This window comes from Rhinolophus sinicus, linkage group LG15 (assembly GCF_036562045.2).
Source record: "Rhinolophus sinicus isolate RSC01 linkage group LG15, ASM3656204v1, whole genome shotgun sequence".
NCBI lineage: Eukaryota > Metazoa > Chordata > Mammalia > Chiroptera > Rhinolophidae > Rhinolophus > Rhinolophus sinicus.
Genome location: NC_133764.1, coordinates 19,770,211 through 19,798,095, shown reverse-complemented (window position 1 = coordinate 19,798,095; position 27,885 = coordinate 19,770,211). Strand labels below are relative to the sequence as shown.

At 41.4% G+C, this 27,885-nt stretch overlaps 1 protein-coding gene across 1 annotated transcript; it reads right to left on the bottom strand.

The window, feature by feature from the left end:
• Positions 1–210: 210 nt before the first annotated feature.
• PSMD11 (proteasome 26S subunit, non-ATPase 11) lies at positions 211–27,372 on the bottom strand. The gene is made up of 13 exons (XM_074319999.1): positions 25,625–27,372; positions 20,053–20,177; positions 14,019–14,090; positions 13,570–13,627; positions 12,433–12,627; positions 7,690–7,834; positions 6,851–6,911; positions 4,562–4,624; positions 3,184–3,309; positions 2,638–2,673; positions 2,327–2,378; positions 1,885–2,027; positions 211–1,768 (listed from the first exon to the last, which is right to left on the bottom strand). Exons 2-12 carry the CDS (start codon positions 20,074–20,076, stop codon positions 1,885–1,887), a joined length of 975 nt encoding a protein of 324 aa, XP_074176100.1. The 5' UTR covers positions 20,077–20,177; positions 25,625–27,372; the 3' UTR covers positions 211–1,768.
• Between the last annotated feature and the right edge of the window lie 513 nt (positions 27,373–27,885).

The following is a 27,885-nucleotide window of genomic DNA, read 5'->3' as shown; positions in this document are numbered from 1 at the left end:
CCTTGGAAATACAGACGATACCTGAACACCACATCCCATTTCAGGCCTCACAGACCAACTTTCTTCCCCAAACCCCCCCCCTCCCACTTTACCCCCGATCTAAAGGTCTCCCAGGAAGCAAATGAGACAGTAGAGCTCTAGCCAGTCTAGAGGGCCACACAGAGCTGTTTGGGTCCATCTAGAAGCCCTCCAGCACTCAAGAAAGAACACTTTTTGAAAAAAAAAATTGTTTTTATTGGAACTCATCTGAACATCAGATATACCTGGTGTTGGTTAGCAAGAACCGTTTGTACATTTGATATTGATGGTGCCAAAACCAAAACAGTGACTGGACATGATGGGGAGAGATGTCGAGAACAAAAACCTGATTTTGGAGAGGAAAATAAAAGCCAGTCAGATTCAGTGAGGATGCAAAACCTGGTACAACAAAATCCTTTTACAAAATATAAATTTATTACGAAAACCTGGAAGGATAATCTGAGAAAGGGAAAGATAATAGGAGGCCAACAGGAAGGAGGCAGAGGAGGTGGAAAGAGAGAAGACAAAGAAGAGATGAGAGGAAGAAGAAATAGAGCTGAGCACAATAGAGGTGCAGAAGCTTACCTGCCCAGTGGCACAAAGCCTTGCTACGTAATCTCATCATAAAACAAAGCATGCTGAAACACAGTGCCCTACCTCCCATCCGTTTGATTTCTAAGAGGTAAATAAAGAAGCTCCCTGGAAGGGGAAGGTTGTTCGAAAACCCAACAACAAAAATTAAAAAACAAACAAACAAAAAACACCAAACCACACCCCCGTCTCATTTCCAATGTTCACTGTTTAAAAAAGGAATAAATCCGCCTGACAGCAGGAGAGGAGGAGTGGGACAAAGTGAGAAGCTAATGGACTGCAGAAAGCCTGACTCCCCCAGAGGGGGGAAGGAGGAAGGGAGAGACATGTGATGGTCTCCTGGGTGAGACACGGGAGACCAGGGAGAGAGAAGGAGCAGAGGAGAGGGGCAATTAAAACGCTGACGTCTAATCTAGTTCACTGTGTTAAAAAGCCGCATGCACAGCAGGCCCCGAGGGCCCACACTGCTCCCCATGTGGCCATGGTGGACACTAGCTCCTGGCCTTGTCCCCATTCCTTCACAGGTCGGAGCGGAGCCGTGCAGGTGCTGTGGCAGCGGCGGTGGTGGCGGCGGCGGCGGCGGCACCTTCGGCCAGTCTGCTGGAGCCGTTGTTGGAGGGAAGGGTGAGTGGACAGGCCGTATGACAGGGCAAAGAACACTGAAAATGCCTCATTTCAAATAAAAAAGAAAACAGCAGTCTATACACAGTTGTTTGTTTTGGTTCAGTACAAACAGAATAAAAAGTCGTCGCTTTGATGGTCAGGCAAACACCCAATTCTGGAGAGGAGGAGAGGTGACGCCCAGCGGGTGGGTTAGGAGCCCCAGTGGCTGGCGGAGCGCCTGGCTCGGTGGCCCTCTCCCAGGAGGCAGAGAGCACAGCTTTAGGTAGTGTAAGCCTTGTTCCTTTTATTTAGAATAACCTTTTTTTTTCTTTTTCTTTTTTTTTTTAAGCAATGTCCCCACTCCCACGTTGGGCCAGTACAGATTACATGAAAACTGGCACACCTATCGGCTGGAACACAGATGCACCAAATGAGGATTTAAAAACTTTCCGAGCGAAAAGTAGAACAAAAAGAAAAAAGAATCTCCTAGCATTTCCCCCAAAGGTTTCACTCTCCCGCCACACATACTCTCCAAAGGACCGCTACACATCCAACTCTGTAAGAGAAGACAGAGCAGTGTCAATCAGGGAAGCTGGGAGGCCACCAGGAGGCTTTCCGTCCCGACAGGCAGAAGCCGGTGCCGCCTGGGCCAGGCCCTGCAGCCGCACTCACCTATGTCAGTTTCTTGGCCTTGTTGTAGAGAGAATCCACTACTTTACTCATGTTCTGAATCGTTTCCAGAGCAGCTTCGTAAGTTTTATCTACTGGGGGTTCATCGAAAATGATCAAGACACCCTCCCCCTGGTCCAAGATCCCTGCAGGAAACACAACGGCAACCCACATAAAAGAAGGGATTAGACACAAAAGCATCTGAGAAGCAACCCACGCCCTAGTTGCCTCACTTTCTCCAGAAAGGAGGTGAAACACATGTATCCCTGTGCCATTTGTGCACGTTATCACACACTCTCATCCCAGGGATCCAAGGGCCAAGGATCCCAGGGAACCACCAAGGAAACAAATGGAATTATCTTCTTGCAAGATAACAAGAGCATGATGTCTCTTCAACCATTTCATCGCCACCACTAGTCCCCTTGCCTGTGTGACTATTACTCACCATGAAACTTCTTGTCAAGAATCATCTGTGATAATTTCCTTTCCACATCGGCCTAAAATCAAAGCACACGATTAAAAGGACTGGTATCCACTAGGCAGAGATCACACTGACATGAAAGCTTTGTGTAAAAGGGTCTCAGGGCAAATGGACTGAAAACAAAACATCAACAATGCAACTCCAGCTCCAAGCCCGTGGCCCCCATTCCCCACTAAGAAGCTGGAGAGTTTCCAACAGGCGCACTGGGTGTAAACGCCAGCCCCTCCATACACCGTTTCCCTCATCCCTACCAAGACAAGCTCAGGGCTCCTTACCTTGGAGAGTTTGATGAGACTAGATATGTGTTCAATCTAAAAGGAAACATAGAGAGACACCAACACTGAAAGCTTTGCTTTGCCTCTAATATGGGGAGAGGGGGTAGGGACTGCTGTAGCTCTTAAAATCCTGCTGGCTGTCTCTATGGCCAGACTCTCTTTGGCCACGCTTAGGTGTCTTGTGCTGTCCATCTGCCTTCATCACTACAGACAATAAACACATCCCTGTCCCACACACCCAGAAGAGAACACATTTACCACATGGGCAGTGAGGGCAGTGACTATAAAAGCAAGGAGGAGACTGTGCTGAATACAAGTAGGGGACTCTCACCAGCCTCTACCCTACGGCATCTCTCTCCTCGACTCTCGCTCCCTTGTCAAAAAAATCTCAATCAAGCTCTTGGTGGCTTCTTGTCCACCAGGCACAGCCCTGGAAGCGAGTTGCTATTGTGGATGCGTGTGGGAAGGGAGGGGCTGCAGTGAAGACACCTTGCCAGAAACCCCCTCCTGCCACAGAAGAGCTCGAGTCCCCAGGAGAGTTCTTACCTGTACTCGGGAAAAAGGCTCAATGACTCGGATCAGATTCTGTTCCAGTAAGTTATCATACAACTTAGCCAAGTGTGTGTTGATGATTGGGTCGTCCCGGAGCTCTGCCCGGTAATCTGTCAGAGCCTGCCAAAAGAGCCAGTCGCAGAGATTGGCAGAGACGCACCTGAAAGTCACACTACTCCTAGCTTCCTACGTGGTCTGCTGGCCCTTGTAACTACATGGTTGACTGTAGTTCTAGAGTATTTGGGGAGAAGAACAGACATGACAGAAGGTAGGAGAAAAGGAACATCAAGAACTAAATGATGGAGCCACCTTGGCAACAGTTTTCCACCCAAAAGCTTCATATGGACAGCTCAAGCTTGTTAACTACACAAGCAGTTCTCAACATGTATTCCCCAGAACAAGCAGGATCTCCATGGGGGGAAAAAAAAGATTCTGAGGTTAAATGCTGAATTGCACAGCTGGCTCTTGGAGTTTTACAAAGAACACGAGCAGAGTATAGCTCTCAGCTTCATGTCAGCTGTGCTATAAAATATTAAGGGAAGCAAAGAAATCATACCAACTAAGGCACTGAAATTGACAAGAAACCTCCAGGAAGATGAATCTTGGGGACAGTCAGAGCCACATGGTCTATTCTCTGTCCACACTAAGTTTTTCTTCCAGAATCTAGATTTGTTTTTAGTAAGTTGGCCATTATACTCAGACTAAGGGGAGAAAGGTTCAGAAAAGAAAACATGTCTCACTCTGTTGCTTACACAAGTTTTTCTCCCTTTTCAAACTTTCACAAACACTGAATAAAACGCACAGGAGGCAAAACAAGCCTAGGACATCATCCTGAGGAAGCGCCTTGCAGTGCGCAGGCACACATCAAGACTTCTCTGTCGTCCACAGAGAGAAGCAGACCTGGCATGTCAGGAGCTGAAGGAGTAGCTAAGACTGTGCTGTGTGGAACAAACACTAGGCCTGGAGTTAAACCCTGACACACATTTGCTGTGTGACATTAGTCATCCTCTTTGAATCCCAGCTCCCTCAACTGTAAAATGTAGGTAATAGGTTTGCTGCAGAAAATCAAAGTGAAAAAAGGACGACAGAAAGAACTTTTTGAAACGGCAAGAGTACTGTATGTAACTGAGGTATCACAACAACAAATTTCATTGTACAAAAGTGCTTTAACTATTTCCTGGTTCTGACATTGCACTATTTTAAGATGTTACCAGTGGAGAAAATTGGGTGAATGGTACATGAGATCATTCTGTACTATCTTTGCAACTTCTTGTGAAACTATAATTATTTAAAAACAGTTGTTGTTTTTTTAAAAAAGTACTTAAATGCCCCTCTCCTCCACCTGTTCCCTACAACCCAATACCATGCTTACCTTTTCAAAATCTGCCAGTGATCTGTTCTTGCTAGCCTGGGCCACACATTTTAATGCTTCTGTCTAAGAATGAAGAGAAAAATAGTGAAAATGACCTATTCTGCACACCCACATCCCACCAAACAAGTCTCGTAAGCAGTATGCTACATCTCAACTTCTGGCTACAAGGGAAAATCTGCCCTGCCACTGTTCTTCAGAGGCTTGGGAAGAAAAGCTAAAAGAATACTACTGTGTGCTATTCAGGTGCCCTTTGAAATCTGAAGTGAATTAAAAATACTAGGCAACGAGGGCCGGCCCAGTGGCTCAGGCGGTTAGAGCTCCGTGTTCCTAACTCCGAAGGCTGCCGGTTCGATTCCCACATGGGCCAGTGGGCTCTCAACCACAAGGTTGCCGGTTCAACTCCTCGAGTCCCGCAAGGGATGGTGGGCTCTGCCCCTGCAACTAAGATTGAATACGGCACCTTGAGCTAAGCTGCCGCTGAGCTCCTGGATGGCTCAGTTGGTTGGAGCGTGTCCTCTCAACCACAAGGTTGCCGGTTCGACTCCCACAAGGGATGGTGAGCTGCACCCCCTGCCACTAGCAACGGAAAGGACAACTTGAAGTTGAACGGCACCCTCCACAACTAAGATTAAAAGGACAACAACTTGACTTGGAAAAAAAAAAAAGTCCTGGAAGTACACACTGTTCCCCAATAAAGTCCTGTTCTCCTTCCCCAATAAAATCTTAAAAAAAAAAAAAACTAGGCAAAGGAGTTTTCCAAAAAAAAGGACCCTGACAGGATTTTCCAAAGATGAGAAGCAAAAAGGGAAAATGACCAAAGAACTGTGATTTATTTCCTCCTCCTCCAAGACTCACTGTCCCCACACCCCCCAGGCTCCTTCCTGCCCACAGACCTTATTACACCTGGGCTTTATCCTTCTGCTGGGTTTGTACAGGGCACATACCAAGGTGTACTTTCATTAGGGCTGAGGCATCAAAATTCTACGTATTACACTGAACGTTAAACTCCAGAGTGATGAAAGTACAATCAGTGGTTGAGGGCAACTTCTAACCTAGTTATGAAAGGCACTTGGCCAAGCTATCGAGTCTCCAATCAGCAAGAAATCTACAATATTCATCTTTCTAGAACGGCCTGACTCCTGCTTGAAAGCTGTCATCAAGGTACACAGAACCAGAAGGAGCTCTTCTTGTACCAGCCTAAATACTTAAATAAGGATGGTGTGCCTTATACAACAGACTTTAAAAATGATGCAAAGCTAATCATTAGTGTAATCTGTCTCTAACAGCTATCCTATAGAAAGTTTCATACTGAGAAAAACCTGGAACTTAGAGCCAGATAACCCAAGTTCAAAGTCTGGCTCCACCATTACTAGTTACCTGACTTTGTCCTGGACACTTGACCTCTTTTAGTCCATCTCAACTCTAGTTCTAGACAGGGTAGTTAAGTCTTTCACGATAGTAATAACCAGTATTCTTTTGGTAAAAACTAGTAGCTAATCTGAAACTTTTTCTGATGAAAAGCTAATTAAAGCCATTTGTAGAGAAAGAAGAAATCATCTGCTGTGGCCATTCCTCTAAAGACACAGTGAGACAGCCAATGTGTCCATTGTTTACAAACGACCACATTTGAATCTACAAAGATTATTGTTACCTTAGTGGTGATAATCAAGCAAAGTACAAATAGAGACGGTGCAGACATCTGAGACGCCATCCTCACACAGGTCATACTCATAGCTACTCAGGCACGAAAGGTAGCACAAGAAGGGCTACTGACCATCAAAGGCTCTTCTCCACATCCCAAACTCAAGGCGTGAGTGCAAGGACACTATTATTATGAGAAGCCCTCAGGTGAGTCATAAAAACCTAGTTTCTGCACCAAGTAATCCAATCCTCCCTAAAGCACATGTGCACCTGACCATACCAGGCTTCAGACTCGGAGAATCCAACATTTCATATTCTGCACATGTCAAATTTGCAAGTCAGGCTCATGGTAGATAAATGTTCTGGTCAAAGCTAAATACAAACTAACTAAATGCAAATGCTACAATTCAATTCTATAAATCCCTCAAACCACTTCATGTCTGTAAGAGTACCAAACACTGACTTTTCAGGCCAAGAATTTAACAGTACAGGAAATACACTGAATGGTCTTACAGGAAAAAAGAGGAGGAAAATAATGAAATGTAGAACGGAGACCTGAAGAGCACTGGTCTCACCAAACACCATGTCTGACAACATGCTGGCTTCAGGGCGAGCAGAGGTCAGAACTGCAATCGAGGTTTTCCCTACCTGCCTCCCAGCATACCGAAGTGCAAGCTTTCCGCTCACCAAAGCCTGGACATCTTCTGGGCTGGAGAAAAAGACAGACGTGGTCAACTGCTCCAGGAAATTATGCTTGTAAGTACAGGTTTAGGCCAATATTTTTCTCAGAAGTCCACTGAGAATCAGCCCCCACCCCTAAATCCGTATGTCCCTCACAGTGCAGAAGTCAGGCTTTCTACACTCTGGAAGAAAGCTCAGCACTGAAGAGTAGAAAAACTCCAACATTAAAAAGAAAGCCACACTGAACCTACCAAAAGTAATAAACCCAACAGGCAGAGTGAGTGTAAGTTAAATTTCAATAGAATATATCTTATTAAAACCCCTGCGTAACCCAAAGATCCAAGAAGAATCCCAGAGAATATCTCATTTATTCCCAAAAGACTGGATAAATTCTATATTATTTTTTATAAAAAGACCTAACTGTCGTATAAGCTGTTGTCCCCTTTTCCAAACCTCTTCCTAACCTCTTAACTCACCCCCATTCTGGGTGGCCCAATTGGCTGGTGCTGGTCTATAAGCTATTTCCTGGCCTTCTGTCCTATGCTCAGCAACCCTCTGGACAGAATAATTGCAGGATGAGAAGAACACTCCAAGGGCCTGGGAAGGAGACTTCTCAAATCCGTCTCCCTGATTCTGGAAGGCTAGCAAGCAGAAGTGCTCTGGATTACCTTCGAACCTCCCCCTCTACCCCAACCAGCCCAGGGGCGGCTGCTGCTGCTTCTATAACTGGCCAAACTCCTTGCCCAAGCAGAAAAACTTAGTTGAAGAGCTTGAGTTCTCATATCCCAAAGTTAATGTGCACTTACGTGTTGAGCATGATTTTGCAGAGCAACATGTACTTCAGAGATGTGATGGCCTTGGGGCTATCGATGGAGTCGTACCCCTCAAACGCCTCATAGAAATATGAGTATGCAGTTTTCCAGTCTTTTTCCTCTGCTGCATGGATAATACCTGGGCATTGAAAAGAGTAAGAGCCATATGAAATCATAAAACCGTACAAGATCAGAGATGGGAAGGGCCTCAGAAATCTACCCCAGCCCCATCTACTTATTGATGAGGTCAGGAAAGGAAAAAGGACCTGCCCAAAGTCACTGCCAGCTAGTGGCAAAGCTGAGAATAGAGCCCAGGTCTTAGACCTCCCAGTTCAATGTCATCTTGCCAATATAAATTCCCAAGGAGTTAAAACCCAACTCAAAGGGGACCCTAAAACCTACATCTTTCTCCATGCTTCTCACCCCTACTGCAATCCTACTATCTTTTAGCGCCACTAGAAAAGGCCATGTTTATCCTCCATTACATAACCTTCACAGGTCAGGAAGTTGACCCAAACATCCCTGCACTGCCTGAATGACTTATAATAACATTAACCATTTCTTTAAAATTGCTTTTCTAAGCTTGACATTTGTATAATGTCAAGTAAGCAGCTTTCGTGGGAGAAAAAATATCCAACTTCTTATATTCTCATTTCAGGTATTTGTCATTTATGGATGTGCTTTTGCCTAGATGCAATCAGTATATAGATTTCACATAAAGCCAAATCCATGAACTTAAACGCACAGTTAAGCAGTATTTCCTTAGGCTGATATACCATACATAGTTCATCTAACCAATTTTCTACCTTTTAGAAGTTGAGTTGCTCGCAATGAGCCTAACTTTAATTGAACCTGCTATTACTTCCAACCTATGCTATCACGTGGGATAACATGAAAATTCGTTCTTTCTAGCTTGGGAGGCATCTAAGCTCTGCAATTCTGTAGCATCAATTCTAACTCTGCCTCAGCCCCTTATGAGGTTATAGACCTCAGCACCATCCATTTGTGTACCACAGGGCTTCTCAACATTTTACACATATAAAGTATTCAGCACACTGTGAAAGGAGTGAAAGGCTGTAACTGTTTACACATGACCGCAAGGGATCAATGTTTCAGCACACTTAACCCACCTGACACATACCAGTGTCTGGTACGCTAACTGGGAACGTCTGACTTAATAACCATTTAGTAAGTGATATGTGCCATACCCCAGTACTTTAACCCTACCCAAATCAGATCCTCCTCGTACTGTTCATAACTACAGAAGCCCACCCTTCTCTGCAGCCAAGGAAAGCTCCCTCAAGAATACCCAACAAACTATTAACACTGCTAAACTAGATGAGACAAATCTCCATTTTTCAATACCTCCCAGTGCAGACGTAGAGAACAGACTAGACCCAAAATAAGGTTAAAAAAAAAAAAAAAGGTAAAATGAGCTCCCCACACACACACCAAAATACGGTATATTGTTTTCCCAAACGCATTAGTAAATAGAAGCCACATTAGAACTATGAGCTTCATGGTTGGCGTGAGGTTTACTGTTTAAAAAGACAAAAATGAAAAACTAGACTGTCGCTCATTGAATACAAATACTAATAAGGGCCTACCACGTGCCAAGTGCTGATATAGCTACTATAGAGAAAATAAGTATGAATGAGGCCCTCACGGAGCTCAGAATCTCACAGCGGGAAAGATGGTCACCAAAACAGAAACAAGGGGATTAGTACCATAACAGGTACACAATAATATACCTTTAATAGGGAAGTCTGAAAGCAACTAAGAGGGTTTATAGACAAGACATTTGAGCTGGATCTGGAGTTTGCCAAGGAGACAAGATGAAAAAGGGAATTTCCAAGCAGAGATGACAAAATATATAAACACCCAGAATCAGGAACATGTGAAGTCGTTTGATGACTAGGAATTAAAACCAGAGATGAGGATGAAAAGGAAATGATGCCTTTCTTTTGAATATCATGTTCAAGTATAATTTAGCCCGGGGATAATGGGGAACAATTGGAGAATTTTAAACATAGGAGTTATATGATCAGTTATATGTATTTCAGAAAAATGACTTTAGGACCAGTAAGGAAAATGGATGGGAAGTGACTAGGGACAGTCAGACCAGTAAAAGACTCCAGTGGTCTAGGCATTAATGAAAGCAATGATTGTAGAGATGGAAAAGGAAGGACAGATTTGGAGACAAACTCAACCTGATCTGGTAACTGATTGGAGATGAGGGGTAAAGGAGAGGAAGGAGTCAAATTACTCCAAAGCCATCAGCTTGAGCAACTAAGTCAATAATGATACCATTAACTAAAATAGGAAATGCAGAAAAGAACGGTTGAGGGGGGAGGGGTTAGATAATAATTTTGTTTTTTGACATGTTGAGATTGAGATACCTCTGGAACATTTAGGTGTGTATGTCCATTACACAGTTGAAAATCTGGATCTGGAATTTGGGAGAAGGTGAAGTTACTGGAGATCTAGATTAGTGCTATGTGGCAGCTAAAGCCATGGGAGAATACGGGGTTAGACAGGAAACAGGGAAACAGGAAGCAAAAAGAACTAAGCAAACAACAGCAAGGAACACACACACAGAAAAGGCAGTCAGGGAGAGGGGCCCAGATGGCAGATCAGGTAACCGCTACACCTACTACATCCCAAGATCACACCAAAATTACAAATACATTATAGAATCAGCCTCAAGGCTTCTGTTTAACTGAAGACTAGTTCAACAGAACCCCTACAACTAAGGGTATAAAGAAGAGGCCACATGGAGACTGAAAAGAAAAAAGAGGCACTCAGAAGGAAAAGGAAATAGCAAAGGGTAACCAAGGATAACTAGTCAAGGGAGGAGACCAAGAGGACAGCAATGTCCAAGAAGCCTAGAGTGTTCAACAGGGTCACCCCCCCCAGAGGTCATAAGGTCGTTACTGACTGCTTTCAAGGAGTCAAGAGGGACAAGAAAGAGATACTTACTCTTTCAATTTTTTTAAGAAGCTTGAGAGAAAAGGAGAACATAGCAACTTAAAAAGGAGAAAGGGCTGTGCTTTTTTTTAGCTGGTGTAGTTCAAAGACTAAGAAGCACCAAGTGGAGAAAAAAGACTACAGACTTAGAATGGACCAAGAGGACAGGCAGAAGAGTGATAAGGGGTAAAAACAGATAGTGATACACATTCTGGAGAAGAAGGAGAAGTAAAGAGGGTTCGCATAAAAATGGCCTCTATTTTCTCTGAGAAATCAGATGCAAATTCACCTCTTGACCATGAAGGAAGGGCATAATTAAAGAGTAATGGCTTAAAGAAAGTGCCAAGAGTTGGTCTAGGCTAGGTGCTGTGATAAAAGCTTCACATTTAATCCCCACCATAATCCTATGAAGAGGTATAATTACTATCACCATTTTACAGATGAGCTAAAGATAAAGATAAAGCCAAATTACCATATTTTGCCACGTATAATATACTCCCACGTTTTTGGACCAAACTTTCAGGGAAAAAATTCTTTCGTTTTTATTTTCTAATTCAAATTTTTATTTGTTCTCATTTAGGTATCTGTTTTTTGTATTATAAAGGAATTTTAGCATTTATTTTTTAACATATTACGGTACAAGAAATTTTATGTAACAAATAATTACAAAACACAAGAACAAATACAAGGTACAAGAAATTTTATGTACTTGTAACAAACTTATGGTATTTATGCATCATAGAAGGCCAAGAACTCTTCATCGTTGCAAGTTCATCATAAGTTCAACAAAACAGATTACCGTATTCCAGGGTTATTATTTTGCATACGGATATTGTTATTGATTTCTAGAGTTACACTTTTAACCCAGAAGCATAAATAAAAGTAAAAATATTTATATAGATACAGAATTAGTACTACCCATGTATAACATGCATCCTTATTTTTCCCTCACAAATTTGGACAAAAAAGAGCCCATTATATATGGCAAAATACGGTAAGTAACTTGCCCAAAGTCAGACATTTAGAAATTGGCAGAACCAAAATTTCCATATAAAGTCTATATGTATAAAGTCGGTTTCTACTCTTCTTAACCTCCAAATGACAAAACGTGCCATTTGATACAATACCTGAAAGGCATGCAGGGCAGGTATTATCTCTTGTATAGACATGGAAACAAAGACTACAGAGAGATAACAACACCAGGGCTTAAACTAGTCTTCTGCATCCAATTCCAGTGCTCCTTCAATTACGATAATAAATTACAACTAATAAAAGTTGCTGACTGTAATAAAACGAATTCTATTGGCCAAGCCTCCTAGCCCAAACAATCACACTTTCCATCAGAAAGCTGAAATGGGAGGGTGGGAGGTGCCTTTCCTCAGCCCTAATCTGAGGCCTTTTGGAAAAGCCCAACATGCTTCACAAAGATCTCCAAGTAACAACAGACTTGGGTTAATCAATTCTGGAAAGCGACTAAGATGGAAATGAAGGGAGTTTTTTAAACCTCAGTAAGACCTCTTTAGAGTCTTGACTCTAAAAATCAGGTTGCCTGGTCAACCAAGGATAAGCATGTTGTTAATATATTTTAGGCAGTTATTAGCAAGTTAATAGGAGGGGGGCAGCTAGTTAGAGAGGGAGCCTTCTGATTGGTTTCTCTGAGGAAGTTCAAGCCAAATTAGCCAATTTTATTTTCCAGCCCCAGCCCCATTCCTTCCACCTGTGAAATAAGAAGTTTTAAGGAAACATCCCATGAGTAGCTACAGGTATTACCTGACTGCATATCCAAGGTGGCCTGCAATTTAGGGGGGCAGTAGATGGCATTTGCTGTGGTTCGAGCAGAGGTTAAGGCAGCTCGTGCTTTCGGCAAGTTGCTCAGGGCATGGTATGTTTTGCTTTCTAAAAGCTGTACTTCCACCAAAAGGGCTTTGTCATCCATCTTTTTCAACTCCCGCAACAGCTGAGAACCTGGAGAAGGAAAAAGCATATACCCTTTTCTTATTCATAATATTAATACCTTAATGCCATAACATCTCCCTCTCCATCCTTAGAAGAACACCCAGAATAAAGAAATCTACCTGAACTCAAAAAGAAGTTATCTATTTACAAGAATTGAATTTTCTGCTAATGGGCTATGTTCCAAAAGAGAAAGTAGGATCTCTCTGAAGCTTTCTGCATTCTAAGGACAACATTAGAGCCAAGAGGCCAAGAGTCCTATAAGCTTACTTCTAAGATTGAAATACAAGGGAAATCTCCACACAGAAAATGCTGTAACTAGTTATCCAGTTCAGATAGGCACTTGATCTCACTCTCTTCCTGTTCAGCAATCACAACACTACATAAGAAACACCAGGGTTGGTGGAGGAAGGAAAGAGTTCAGACTTGCATAATATATAAAAATTAACTTAAAGACCAAATGCAAGACCTAAACCTATAAAACATAGGCGTAAATCTTTGTGATCTTGGATTAGGCAATGATTTCTTAGGTATGATACCAAAAACATAAGCAACAAAATAGATATATGGGATTTAATCAAAATTAAAATGTGCTTCAAAAGACACCATCAAGAAATTGAAAAAACAACTCATAGGATGGTAAAAAATATTTGCAAATCACACATCTGGTAAGGGATTTATAAACAGATACAGTAAATGTGACAGACAGTAAAACACTTGCAATTTGACCCTTTTGGTCTCTAAATTTAAAAGATTAACTCTAGTTAAGTTTCTTAGAACTTCCAAATGGCATTTTTCCATGAGAGTCAGTAAATATAAGCCATCTTAAATCCTTTGCAGAAGTAGGAAGGAAGAATATAATTTATTATTTCATAACTAATAAGAGTAGTCAGGTCCTAGAATACATTCACCAGCCAGTTAGGATGACTTATGAATCTCTCCCAGCTTACTCACCCAAATGCAATGCTTCCTGGTACCTCTTGGTATCAAAGTACAAAGACACCAGTCTTGCCTAGGAAAGAGAAAAGGCATTGACTGATGAAAAGGGGGAAAAAAGCCAAAGAAAGAAATCAAAGATTAACAGTCACAGAACTGTTACTGTTAAATATTCAAGTCCTTATGAGAGCACCAAATTCAGCCTAAAAAAGTTATCTAGCCCATGGTATTGTCTCCTATGATGGCCAGTGACTGTTAACTTTACCCTGTTGCTTCTTCTTTGACTCAAGTCAGCAGGTCTGTCTCAAAACTTCCACCAGAGCAATTCTCATGAGTGGGACTACTACCAGTAATCTTTGGGTGTCTGGATAATACACCCAAAATACTTTTTGATTCGGATGACGATACTTACGTTCAGTCTGTCTAATGCCTAGAGACCTGAAATCAGTACTAATGCAGGCACATACCTCCAAAGCTTGGCGTAAGAAAGTTCTTTTCTCTGATTTGGCCCATTCGATGCACTCTAAACACAACTCGACCTACAAGAGGGAGAGAGAGTGCATGCAACATTATGTCCTCATTCTTCCCACAGACCTTGCTGTGGAGACTAGCTTTCATTCCCTTCTTATATATTACCCATGTTGCTCTATTTAATGTCTCAGGGGACATGCTTTGATCCACAGTATCTCAATGTGTAATGGTTATATCGTAAAGGAGAACCAACTAGGTTTTTAACACACAAATTATCTTTGTGCTTAGACTGTGTTCCTTTGGAAAAGAACTTCATTGTAGAGATTCCTCTTCTACCTTCCCAGGAGGGACCCAGAATTTCCAACATACGTAGCCCTGGAATGTAGATTTCTATGATGGCTGAGAAATTTTCAATGCAGAAATTTCTCCCTGAATAGTTGCAAATAGTAACAGTAATGTGTTAATGTGAATACACTAGTAATAAAGGGAAGAAATTCTCAGCCCGAGTACAAATGCCTTGTTCCTAACAGTTGCTTGTCCAGCTAGCTCTTCCCGTTCAGATTCTAAGAAGTGCAATACTGCAAACTTAGCTTGTACTAAAGGGAGCAAAAAGAAATTAAAATCAACCTAATACTTAAAAGGGCCTTTAAGATTTAAAGGCAATCTGAACCCCCAGTTCTACCTGCCACCCAAGCAGTGATGCCATGTGCAAAACAACTGATTTAAAGTAGTGTTCTGTGCTAGATGGTCTACTTGCCATCAGGTATCCTTGACATATGAGCTTTGACAAAGTACATATTAAGTACTGCAGGTCTTATATCACTTTTGTATTAAGATTCCCAATCAGAGCCTAAGATAAAAAGAAAGTGAGCTTTTTGGGAACTAATTGCTAATTCAACAGGTTTTTATAGAAATCCAAAATTCTCTTGAGACATGTTGTAAGGAGAGAAAAATAAAGGGACATAATCCAAACTGACACATCTTCTGCCTTTGGATCCTAAATGCAGTTCAGTATGTAAATGGATGACATTAAATGGTGTTTGGAGGATTCAACAGTGATTCAATGAAACCTTTACAACTCAGTGGAGCCCTCTGCTGGCTACTTTAATCTCCAACTCTAAACACAACTGATCTCATAAAAATGCTACAAAAATCAAAATAAAAGCAAGCCAATCATAATTTCAGAGTTTTGTGTATGTTCTGAAAAACCAAATTGAAAGTAAGATCTCTTTCACGACATAAATGGAACTGAAAATATTTTGCTGACTATTTTAGCAACAAAAATACAAGAGTCTGTAGTCCTATGCACCTTGGGAGGCACTAAGAAAAGCATACCATCACAAATTTACCCAGGGAGCTTTTTCACACAACTAAAAAATGAATGCCAAGGCTCCTGATTCAGCAGTCTGGAATAGGGCTTGGCCACTCTGATGTATATTCCTAGTAAAGAAACACTGAATTTCATCTGTCCAGATCTCACTGGTCCCCATTTCCCTGACAGTCGAGATGTTAAGTGACTTGCCCAGGGTCATATATCAGCTCTGGGACCAGAACTGGACTCTCTCTCCAGTGTTCTCTCTACCTCAAACTAACCTTGTAAGTTCAGGTCAGTACAGACATTTCTCCTAGAGCACGGATTTTTTACAACATGAACTACATACCTGTTATTAATTACAGGGCACATGATATGCATTATCTAGGACTGTACCTGGTGAAACCAGTGCTTTAGTTCTAAGGAAACATTTTAAAGGCCACTGCCGTGCTACACAGCGATTCTGCCCGAGAGGCTCTGTGCTTTGTTAATGCTGACGAGGAGTGCTAAGGGGATAAGAACAGAGATGCTTGCGCTTCTGGAGGAAGCGCTTACTTGAGTACAAAAGCTTGATGTGGTCAAAATTAGATATGTGAGTTTTAATCAACATACTTAACTATTTTTAACTATTTTTTTTGTTAACTAAAATTCCTATGGGAAAAGAATAACTACTATTCTAAGTCTAAAATTCTCTAGCACAAACTCCTTTTTCCCATTGAAATAATTGTTTCAATAACCGGATTTTCAATACGAGGTTTCTTAAAATGTGCTTCTGTGTTTCAGTTAGACAGAAGATACCAAAAAATGGCTTCCCATAGGCAACTGCCTCGAGATCTCTGGAAGGTAAGGTCAATTCTGATGATTCAGTTCACTATTTGGCAAGGATCTGATTCCATCTTCCTTCTCCTCCCCTCACCCCAATTCTCCACCCCCCTCCCCTTGCCAACCACCCCACCCCACTCCCCCACCCACCCCCATGTCCCACACATACTACCTTCATTTTCTACACTCGACACCTTAGTGCTGCAACTGACCCGATCCCAACCGGAATCATATCAGCTTTCGGAATACAACAAGCTGAAGAACTTAAGGTTCGTCCCCAAATAGAAAAAGGCAAGGAAAGTCCCCTCCCCCATACTCTCGGTACCAAACTCCCCAACACAAAACTCCTCGCTCTCTTAACAGTGTCCTAAAACTTCACTTTGCCAGGCCTCCTATGACAGAGAGCCACCTATGACTTGCTCCTCTGTCCTTTCCCATCACCCAATCAAATAATTTTAAAAGAACCAAGAATCTTCCAAGATGAAGACTATATCCAATGTCCCCAAGTCAGAGACCGTGAGTTACCCAGACAAATGTAGTAACAACATCCCATGCTTACACCTCAATTCAATAACCTTAAGTCTTAATTCAACAAAATATCTCCTGAGCATCTACCATAGGGAAGGCATAATCCATATATTCCTCCAACAAATACTAGTTCTGTAGCTCTTCTGGGCCAAACTATTACTGCAGAGGATGCAGCGGAGAATAGGACAAAGTAGCTATGCTCATGGAAATTGTATTCTGAGGAGACAGATGTTAGTAAGTGAAATCAATATGAGGAAAAGTAAAGCAGAGACAGGGTATTTTAGATAATGTGATCAAGGAAAGTCTTTGAAGAAGAGAGAGATATAAATAAAGACTTGAAATCATGTGAAGAAAAACACCATATTAAGATCAGGCCGAGGGCAATCAAGATGTACAAAAATGCCCCAAGCTTAAAACAGCTTGAAGTCAAAAAAGGCCAATATTATAGCTATAAATAAAGTAAGAGGGAGAAGATTATGGTGGGTAAGGAACAGCCGTGTACAGGCAGACCGCAGACACGGCAGGTCTGGTTCCAGACCACTGCTATAAAGCGAGTATAGCAATGAAGAGAGTCGTAATCTTTTTGAAAGTGCAGGGTTTGCCTTCAATGTGTAAAAACCACATCTGTGGAGTACAATAAAGCAAAGCGCCATGAAACAAGGTATGCCTGTGTTACCATGTCTCCCCGAAAATAAGACCTAACCATGTCTCCCCGAAAATAAGACCTAAGCCCTAGCATGCTTTTTCAGGATGACATCCCCTGAACATAAGCCCTAATGCGCCTTTTGGAGCAAAAAATAATACAAGACCCGGACTTATTTCCGGGGAAACACAGTAGGAATGGGAAAGGCATGTGGTGCTGCAAGTTATTTAGGGCTTCACCTGAACAGGATTATATTAAAGAAAATAAGGCAAATGTTCAAGTAATTGTCCTATAAGACAAAATAATCAGAAATATAACACGTAGGGGGCGACCAGATGGCGCAGTTGGTTAGAGCGCGAGCTCTCAACAACAAGGTTGCTGGTTCAATTCCCGCATGGGATGGTGGGCTGTGCCCCCTGCAACTAAAGATTGAAAATGACAACTGGACTTGGAGCTGAGCTGCGCCCTCCACAACTAGACTGCAGGACAACAACTTGGAGCTGATGGACCTTGGAGAAACACTGTTCCCCAATAATCCCCAATTATTTAAAAAAAAAGTTTCCCACACACAAAAAAGCTAAACTGATAATCAATCCAAAAAAAAAAGACCAGCCTATACTTAGCACTAAAATGACTTAATGCTTCAGTTTCCTTTCACCATAGGAAAAGGAAGAAAGGGTTCTAGTTCACAAAAATGTTATGAGCAATGAACAGCAGCAATGTACACACACAGTTAAGGGAGGACCTAACCAGACACAGAGCCACACGATGAAGGCCAGTAAAGCCCACCAGCCAGTGAGTGACAGGAGAGCACTAAACGATGATTTGGATAGACTTCCACAAAGAAGTAGGAGAATTGATCATTAAACAAATGTGGTTCTACCCCCTGAGACAGCTCTGTTATTGGAAGGGACAAACTCCAGAGACAAAGGAGCAGCTTGGATAATTAATTTTTCTGCCTAAAAAGTTCCAAGTAACATTTATTAGTCTGTTTCAAGCTCACATTTATTTGGTCAGCCCATTCTAAGGCACCCTATTTCAAACAAAAGATGGTGCCACTTTTTCATGAGAACAAAGCACACACACACACACACACACACACACACAAAGTTGTGGCCGGCCCAGTGACTCAGGTGGAGCGCCATGCTCCTAATGCGGAGGTTCGATTCCCATATGGGCCAGTGAGCTGTGCCCTCTACAGCTAAGATTGTGAACAATGGCTGTCCCTGGAGCTGGGCTGCTGTGTGCTGCCAGGAGCGGCTGGTGGCCAGCGTGAGTGGCCGGCAGCTGGCGAGAGCTGCCGTGAGCAGCCGTGGGTGACCAGTCAGGGGGGAGCGCAAAGCCCATAACACCAGCATGGGCCAGGGAGCTGTGTCCTACACAACTAGACTGAGAAACAACTGCTTGAACCAGAGTTTGGGGGAGGCGGAAGAAGGAGGGAGGGGAAAGTTGGGATTAGATAAGACTAACACCCCTTTAAAAATCACTTTTTCTTTTAAATTATTCATAAAAAATAATTCTAATGCCTTTGTTCAAAAGGTAGCCATCTAAATAATTATTTTTGACCTACTATCATGAGACAGCTCTATCAGAAACAAAAGAATTTTGAAGACTTCTCTACAAGTGAATTTTCTACAAATAATGTTAGTTTATGGTGTTTAAACCACATCTCAAAGAATCACTACGGCAAGAAACCAGATTTTATAAAGGATATGATTTCAAAGTGGGATACATTATGTCCTAGGTTTCTGAATTCCTCATTATTTACTCAATATGCTACTATGCCCTTTCAGACCTCCTACTTGTACACCAGAGGCCACGCAAACAATTAGCAAACAATTAGACATATAACCAACCAGCAATTCCTACCCTAGCCCTTATACTATCTGACATTTTATGTATTTGTTTACTGCCTTCCTTCCTCTTTAAAATGTAATCCTCATGAGAGTGGTGGCTGTGTGTTGTTACAAATGTATCCCTAGTACTTGTAACAGTACCTAACACACAGCAGGCACTCAACAGTACTGATCAATGTTATCTATAGGAAAGACAACTTTATTCTTCCTACAAGCAACCACAATATAACTTGCTTGGATCTCCTACTTTTTTACAAAATGAGTTTTAACTTTGGTAGTATCTCCTTCCCCTGAATCACAGCTATCATTGAAAATACAGCGACCACTGAAAAGGTTGGAAGAGGCTCAGTGATTCCACAGAGGCACTCTTCACCGCAGCTCAGGGTCTAGTCTGAACTTGTAGAGGACATATTCAGGTACACCAGAGTCACTTCTGCACACGAGACACAAACAGATGGATGCTCACCCCTCAATAAAGGCCTGTACGCAGTACAAAACATGCCAAGAGGGGATGCCACAAGATTTAATTAGTGCTCATAGGAGCTTTGTGACACAGATTGAAAGGTACCACAGACACAGAAAACATTACAAAGGTGTGGCAATACAATACCTCAAAGACAAGAATCAGTTTGTGACCCTGATGTAATGAGGATTCCAGGGACCACTGACAATCTCCACTTACAAAGCAAAGCATGGAACAGACCCAAAGTATCAAATGCCCTGTAACAAAGAGAAACTGACATGATAAGTCCTGAGCTGTCTTCCCAGCTGTCCCTTCCACATTAGTACCCCAGTGCAGGCAGGCATTTCTTTCACTGAAACACTTTTTTTTTCCATATTGTCCACCTTCTGTCATTAAAGTACCTTACCTCCTGCCCTGTAGCTGCTTCCATATCAAGAAACAGATCGAGAAGAGATCGGACAAGACGAGCAGCTTTAGCCTTGCTGATGGAATTCAAGAAGGGTCGTACATACTTCAGGAGTCCTCCAAGCTCTGTATGGAAGGCAATTCAGACAGGAAAATGTAAACATCAATATTACTAGGAACAAATACCCATTTAAAAAATAACCCAAGATCATACACTTAGTACTTATGTCACTGGAATCAGTCTAAATGAAACTTAGTAGAAAATAAAAGCATTCTTAGCAGGTGAAGAGTAGCAAAAGTACGTTAACATACACCAAATTTGTACTATCTTATACCCCATTTAGCCACTGGATTACTATGAGGGCCCCGGGAAAAGCTCACGTCTCTCACCTTAATGAAAGATAAACAGTAAAGTACTCATACTCCGAGAGCAGTTTTCTAGAATATAAAATATGCTATGCCTCTGCCACCTTGGACAAAATCACTTCCCCACAACCAACAAATTTGATCAGATTATAAGATTTTGTTTGTTTGCTTTTTAATTTTCAAGTCTGCCTTAGTTCTCCTTGAACAGACAAGAGATTTTTTCTTCCAGGTTCCCTTTTTCCTCCCTTCCCAAAGTACTCTCCAGTTTAGCTTTTTAGTAATATCACCTCCTTGGCATTTTCTGAATAAACTTTTCACATGAAACTTAAGATGTTTTTCCCTTAAAATTATACTACACCCTTTTAAAATTCCTCATTAATCTGCAAAACCTAAGTCTTAAACTATGACCAAAAAAGGTGTCTACCACAGATGCATTTTCCCCCTCATATCAGAAAAGAGGACAGTACTCAGTAACCCTAAGGGAGCATCTTTAGAAAGAAGAGTTTCTAAAAATCAGAGAATATTTCCACTAAACAAATAAGTACTTCTGGAATGTAGGTTAAAATTCCTTTAGAGCCACTGCCTCTTTCATAATCTCCAATTGTAGACTTACCCTCCTGAGAACTCTAATTCAGGGCAAGCAAACCTCACCCTCCTGAGAATGCTAATTCAGGGCCCTGAAATCTTCATCTGCCTGAAAAGTCACAGGATGCATGGGACTGTGTCAGGTACAAAAGGAACTTTATACAGAGTGGAAAAGTTCATGTTTCCCTACACGCCCCAGTACTGACCTTTGATCCCCATTGAGTTTGTTTCCCATTCACCACTCCATTCACCCTTGCATAGACTATACACACTCATGCTTTCATGCCTCACTCACGCTGAGTTCCCATTTGGGATTTCTTCCTATTTTCTGGACCTATGTAAACCTGAGATATATTTTTAGGTCCAGCTAAAGTCCCATTGAGTGTTCCATGCCAACTCCAGGCTATAATTTCTCCCCCTCAAATTCGTTTTGCATTTGTATAAATTTCAATTATATTACATAATCATAGCTTTTTAAAAGGAGTCTAGTACAGTGTCTCTTCTCCCATAGCATGTCCTACGATGCTTGAACAATTCTAAACAATTTCTAGTGACAGAAATGTTCAAAAAGCAGACTATTCCAGTACTGGTCAAGCTCAATTGTTCCTTTTGAAACCTGAGTCTATACTCTCCTTCCGCTTGGCTTCAGAGATTTGAAGATCACTCTCATTTATGTCTCCCCAACTTTTTCCCTTTCTCCAAGCTAAACATCTTTAGCTATTTCAACTGTTCCTCCACTATCATGGTTTCCAGATTCCTTATTACCTCAGTTGCCCTCCTCTGAATACACTCTAGTTTGCAAACACTCCACTTGTGGTACCCAGAACTAAAAACAATGCTCTAGGGTCTAACCAGTAGAGTCAGGGCTTAATTCTCTTGATCTGGCCACCGCATGAACAAAACAGCAAATTTTCCCTTTTCTAATAGCATTCTTTGTTCACACTGAGTCCATTAAGGTCTTTTTTGCAGAGACAGGTAATTTCCCCACCTTCCTCTGTTTTGATAAATATTTTAAGTGTATCACTTTATACTTATCACACTGAATTTAACCTTACTGGTTTTGGCAATAACGCTGCATCTTAATTCTATCCTCTACTATAGTGAGTCATCTACAAAAATAAGCACGCCTTCTGAAATTGCTTTAGCCATAATGCCAGGTGCTGACCAGACCAAGGACAGATCCCTATGACATGATGCTAGAGACATCTCTTCAGGTTGACAAATGATCGATTCATCATCATAAATTCCTAACCTGTACCTGTTATTAGCATTATGGCAAATGTTCAAATACCCTGCCTATATCAGATACGTAGTCATTATCACTCCCCTAACCCAGGGGTTGGGTAACCTTTTCTGTGAAGGGCCAGGCAGTAGGTATTTTTGACTTCGGCTCTAAGGTCTCAGTGGCAGGTACTCAACTCAGCCACCGTAGTGCAAAGCAGTCAGACAAGACGTAAATAAATGGGTGTGGCTATGTTCCAACAAAACTTTATTTACAAAAACAGCTGGCTAGCCAATGTCTGTGGAGTCCTGCATACTGTGTTTCCCTGAAAATTAAGACCTAGCTGGACAATCAGCTCTAATGCGTCTTCTGGAGCAAAAATTAATATAAGACCCGGTCTTATTTTACTATAAGACCGGGTCTTATATTAATTTTTGCTCCAGAAGACGCATTAGAGCTGATTGTCCAGCTACGTCTTATTTTTGGGGAAACAGGTTATCTCTCCACTAGTCTGATAAGGCTAACCAAAGAGAACCAAGCTGAGTCTGGAATAATATTTCCTTAATTAACCAACTGTTCTAAGTGATTGAAACCTACTTATCAAATAATCTGTCCCAGAACTTTACTGATGATTACCAGTGTATACTGTCTAGAATTTACTGTTTTCATTACCTTCGTAAAAAGTGGAACAATGTTTGCCCATCCTCAGTTTCCTTATACCTCTCCATCCTCCATGATTTTTTTCAGAATAATAACAGTGTCTCTATAAATATATCTGCTGGAACGATTCTTTTGATATTAAAAGACAGAAATTGTCAGAGGTTGGAGACTTGAACTTATTTAAAGAGACTCTCTGCTCTCTCTTCTCTCACCTGCCTTGGCTTTAATTCTCTCTTTCTGATGTTATTTCTTTTTCTTTTTGAAAATTATTTTCCTTCCTGGAAAAGGCAGACGCGAAACATGAGCTGAGCAGTCTGCCTTCTCTCCAGCACCTACTAGCATTACAGTATTTTCTCCAAGAACTGAGTGTGTTACTCTTCTCACCCTAACAGAAACAAATGACCTCTTCGTTGCAAAAAGACTCAGTTCATTTTTCATTTTAGTCTTCTATTTCTTATTCATTCTTGGTTATATTCTGTTTCTCTCCATTTTCCTACATACTGGATTCATTTTTTTAATTACCACATAATCATACTGACGTCTTCCTCCTATTTGTACTGAGGTTACTTACAATGATATGACCAGAACTTCCTTTTTAGAGCCTCTCAGAACTCAACCCTTTCAGGAGTCTCAGGCTGTGCCCCTGCAGACCCTGAACTGAGGCATCACATCTGATGACGCACAACACAACTTTCAATCACTACTATGCACCAGACTTGTCTTATTCACTAATTCCCAATGGCTGCTGTCAGTCTGGGACCTTGTCTTAAACTTTTTTTATTTTTAAACTTAAGTGAAACTTTATTTAGTCTTTCTAAAGCAATCTAGTTTAAAAACGAGCTGATATCTTGAACTTTTTAGGTAGCACAATATTAGCCATATAGTGAACGCATAAAAATTGAAGATTAATGGAACAGAAATAATTTCTGTTCTCAGAAAACCCCAAATCAAAGGAAACAATACAAACCTATCAATTATTAATAGCTCAGTAAGGTAAATGAATATAGGCCCCAAGACTTCTGTAGGGTTTCTATTGTATATACTTATACTCATCAAACTCTTTCTTAGAAAACAAGTTTTTAAAAGTCCTTATGATTCACCTGTTCAATTCCAAAAGGTTTAGCAGTCTAGCTCAGGAAGGGAGCACAAGGAAGTGAGTGAGGGCAAGGAATAAGGAAAGAGTAAAGCAAGAGAAAGGAACTTCAAGCAAAACAGTAACATTTTTGGATAAATTTCTGAAGTATTGACCATACTACATGCTGTTTCTAATTATCCCACGCTAGGGGAGGAAAAAAGACCTTTGGATGTTTCAACAGAAAAATCTTAAATCACTTCACCTGGCTTCTAACTCTTTCAAGAAAATTACCTTATTAGTTATATTTTGTGTGGACTAATTATCAAAATTATTTTCTAACACCCAAACTCACATTAACGGACAGGAAAAAGCAATTCATAAATATGTTAAATAGGCAGGAAGTCCGCCTAAAATGTAAAAACACCACTCACCACTGACAATCCCTAAGTAGGTAACTATGCAAAGTAATAACCATTATACCATGAGGCCATGAGCTCTGAAGTGGGACTACCTGGGTTCAAATCCTGGCTCGCTCATGAACTAGCTCTGGGTAAAATAGTCAACTTTTCTGTGCTCAGTTTCCTCAGGTGTAAATGGATAATAGTGTCTACCTTATTAAGTTGTTTCAAGTGTTCAATATGCTAAACCATGTTTGTGCTTAAAACAGTAACTAGTTCATAGGAAGCACTGCAAAACTGTTATTACAGATATTTTAAACACTTTAAAAAATATATAATTTTATATATTATTACTCAACTTTCTACTGATTGAGCCTAATAAATAATATATTAGTCATCCTTAATTGGCAAAGACCTTAGTTCTCAAGTTCAAAAAGTTTTTTTGGCTTATACCTATATTTTTTTTTTTTTGAAAAAACATAATTTAGGGAAAGTAATTCATGATTCATTTAGCAGAGCTTAATCTTTTTTTTTCAGATAAACTCTCTATTCACTTTAGGCTGAAAAAAAAAAATCTTTTTTTTTAAGTTAAAAAAAGATTCTCTCTAAATACTATTTCCACTGATCAAAGGCCCCCCCTGGTCAACAGGACACTCTCATCAAGGACACACACCCCCATCTCTGGAGCTGGGAAGTCAATGGTCAAATTACAACTACTAGAATGTTAGGGCAATGACATACATAAATTCCTAGTGACCAATAGAGAAATCTTGGGAAGGCTCTTCCCATTTACTGTCTGACTCATTTTGTGTCAGAAATAAAAAAACAGCAAGTCACTTACTTAGATGCAAAATCCCAACTCATTTTCACGCCCGGAGCATAAAGTCACTATCCACTTTTAAAACATCAGAACTGCTCAATGAAATCACTGAAGACTGCTGCTGCCCGTACGTAAGGCAACGCAGTAAAAATTTAAACCAGAAACAAATCACAGATCACTACATCCAACAGAAACAAGATTTCCCTGCACCTGCAGAACAAAACTCTTCCATGAAAGAGCTGAGTTTAAAGGCCATTTAATTTCCTGCTAAAAAACTGAAGTTCAACAAATTGGCAGTACAAGGGAACTGTCGATGCATTATGGAGATGCATTATGCATTCTACATGGAGAATGGATGCATTCCTATGCTCCTTCACTCCAACAGAACACTGAAACTTCCCCCAGCATTTCAGGTAAAAGAGAAAGCAATCCAGCTGTAGCACTTACCTGCAGCTTGTCCAGTCTTCGCCAGGAGAGACCCCAGCTCCAGAATGCTCTGCTCTTTGACCTGCACGGCCTCCTCATCATTCTCCTGAATGTCACGCTTCACTGGGAGAGGAAAATGCAAACCTCTGAAAGTTCTGACAAAAAATGAAGCCTGAAGGAAATTTCACCTTCACAAGAGCAATTACAAACTCAGTTACCAAAACACAAATTCTAGAAAGCTTAAAAAAGTAAACTGATCATCTAGGACATGACCCATATAAATCATAGATTCTCCTTCTTGATTTTAAATGTGCCTTTGCATGCTATCAATTAAAATTTCCCTTACCCACATACACTGAGGTTTCTGCTGCAGTCATTTCATGAAAGCAAAATTCAAACAAGTTCTTCATACCTGTGGTGGTAAGCCCCAGGCTGAGCACTGTAATGTGAAAATATTAAACATACCTGTGCATTTAGCTGCCACAAACTAAACTCAAATGACGAAGTTACTAATGACTGTAAAGTCAAAAGCTTTTCAATAAACTTCAGGCCTGTGGAAAGCCTCAGCTAATGGGTGTATTAGGGATAAGCAATTCTATTAAGCCATTCAAGAAAAATAACCCTATCAAAGCTCCCATATGATCCTTAGAAAAGACTGCTATTTATAATGGATTCAGGACCTGTTAAAATAACTGTGCTATCTGTCCCACTTTCAACTGTGAATAACTATTCTATCACTGGCACACTGAATAGCCTCTTAAATCTGCAGTGGTGATTTTACTGATCATCACTAGTTATCACTTCTCTTACAAAGCATCATGACTTGACAAAAACCTAGACTTTGATACTCCATAATGGAGTCCGGAAAAAGTAGAGCTGTCAACCATCATGACTCAAGCTTGCTCTAACAGGGATGCTTTCAGGGAACTCTCTCCTGGTATAGTGGGCAAGCAAGAAATACTCTAATTATGTTTACCATAATTCCCATTTTATAAAAGACAGTATCAGGCACCAGGCATGAAAAAAAATAAAATACATGCTTCTCAAAGTAGTTCTAAACGTTAGTGTGTATTCACAGAATATAAACATGTAACAGTAATTGAGATGACTCTGGTTCTGTAATTGTAACTGATTTAAGATCAGAACTTCAAAATGAAACACCCTTTATTTGCCAATACCATCCAATTCACAGATGCATCTTAACGCCCACCTCCTCTCTATTACCCCCAAAGATAAGGACATCAAGATCTTGTCAATTGTCCTTCCTCCATACAAGTCAGGACTAACAAAATCCAAGACTAGTAAGTCAACACAACAGCCAAAATCCTGGAGGTCCAACACACTCGTGCATTTTCATGCTACTTGTTGATCCAATGAAAAAGACCGCATTACTACATGTGCAGTCAAGTACTAGCCCATGCCCTAATTGAACCCGTTATGATTGAACATTAAAAGCCTTCTGTCATCATAAACGTATTTCTGTTCACACTTAAATCTCAGCAGAAAGCTGTCGGAAGACTCTGGCTGGGGCTCCCACTTCAGTTTTCCTGTTGTGTGCAAAGTATAAAGTAAGGAAGTCATACTACAGTGTTAAAATTTTCTTTAATTTTCCCAGCAGTGTGCAGCGCGGGTCGGTCCCAAAAAGTTCCCTGAACTCCGCGGCTGACAACCAACTCCGGGACTCACTTCCAACCTTTACAGGGGAGACCAGGGCGATTAGTCACCTCCTCTAGCCGGGCGGTCCCACCCCGACATCTCGCTCTTACACCGTCCCCCGCCGCGGCCGCCGACGCCGGAAACACACTCCCGGAAGACCCGCCCTCCTGTCCCTCCCCCATTGCTCCTTGACTCCCAAAGCACCACGGGAGTTGTAGTCTCTCTGCCGGGCGAAGCGGGCGAGGGTGAGAGCTGAGGCGCCTCGCAAGTGGGCGGCGAGCTCCCTAGCACCCCCTAGCGGCCTTCCTGCGAGTAAAAGAGGCGGTGCCTAATAATAGGAGCCCAAGGTTAGTCCCCAACCACCCTAAAAAGGGTCTCCATCCCAAGTCCCCTCGCTCGCCCCTCGCTGAGAGGCGTATTTGAACACCAGCCAGAGGGCTTTCTTTATAGCTTCTACGTTTAACCATTCGTTCAGGACAATAAATGATCTTACAAAGTGCTCACTATGTGGCAAAGAATAGCATCATTCAAATGAATCCAAGTGTCTAACGACACGTGTGCCACACACACACACACACACACACACACACACACACTTTCCAGACTAGAATCCTACAGAATCCTAG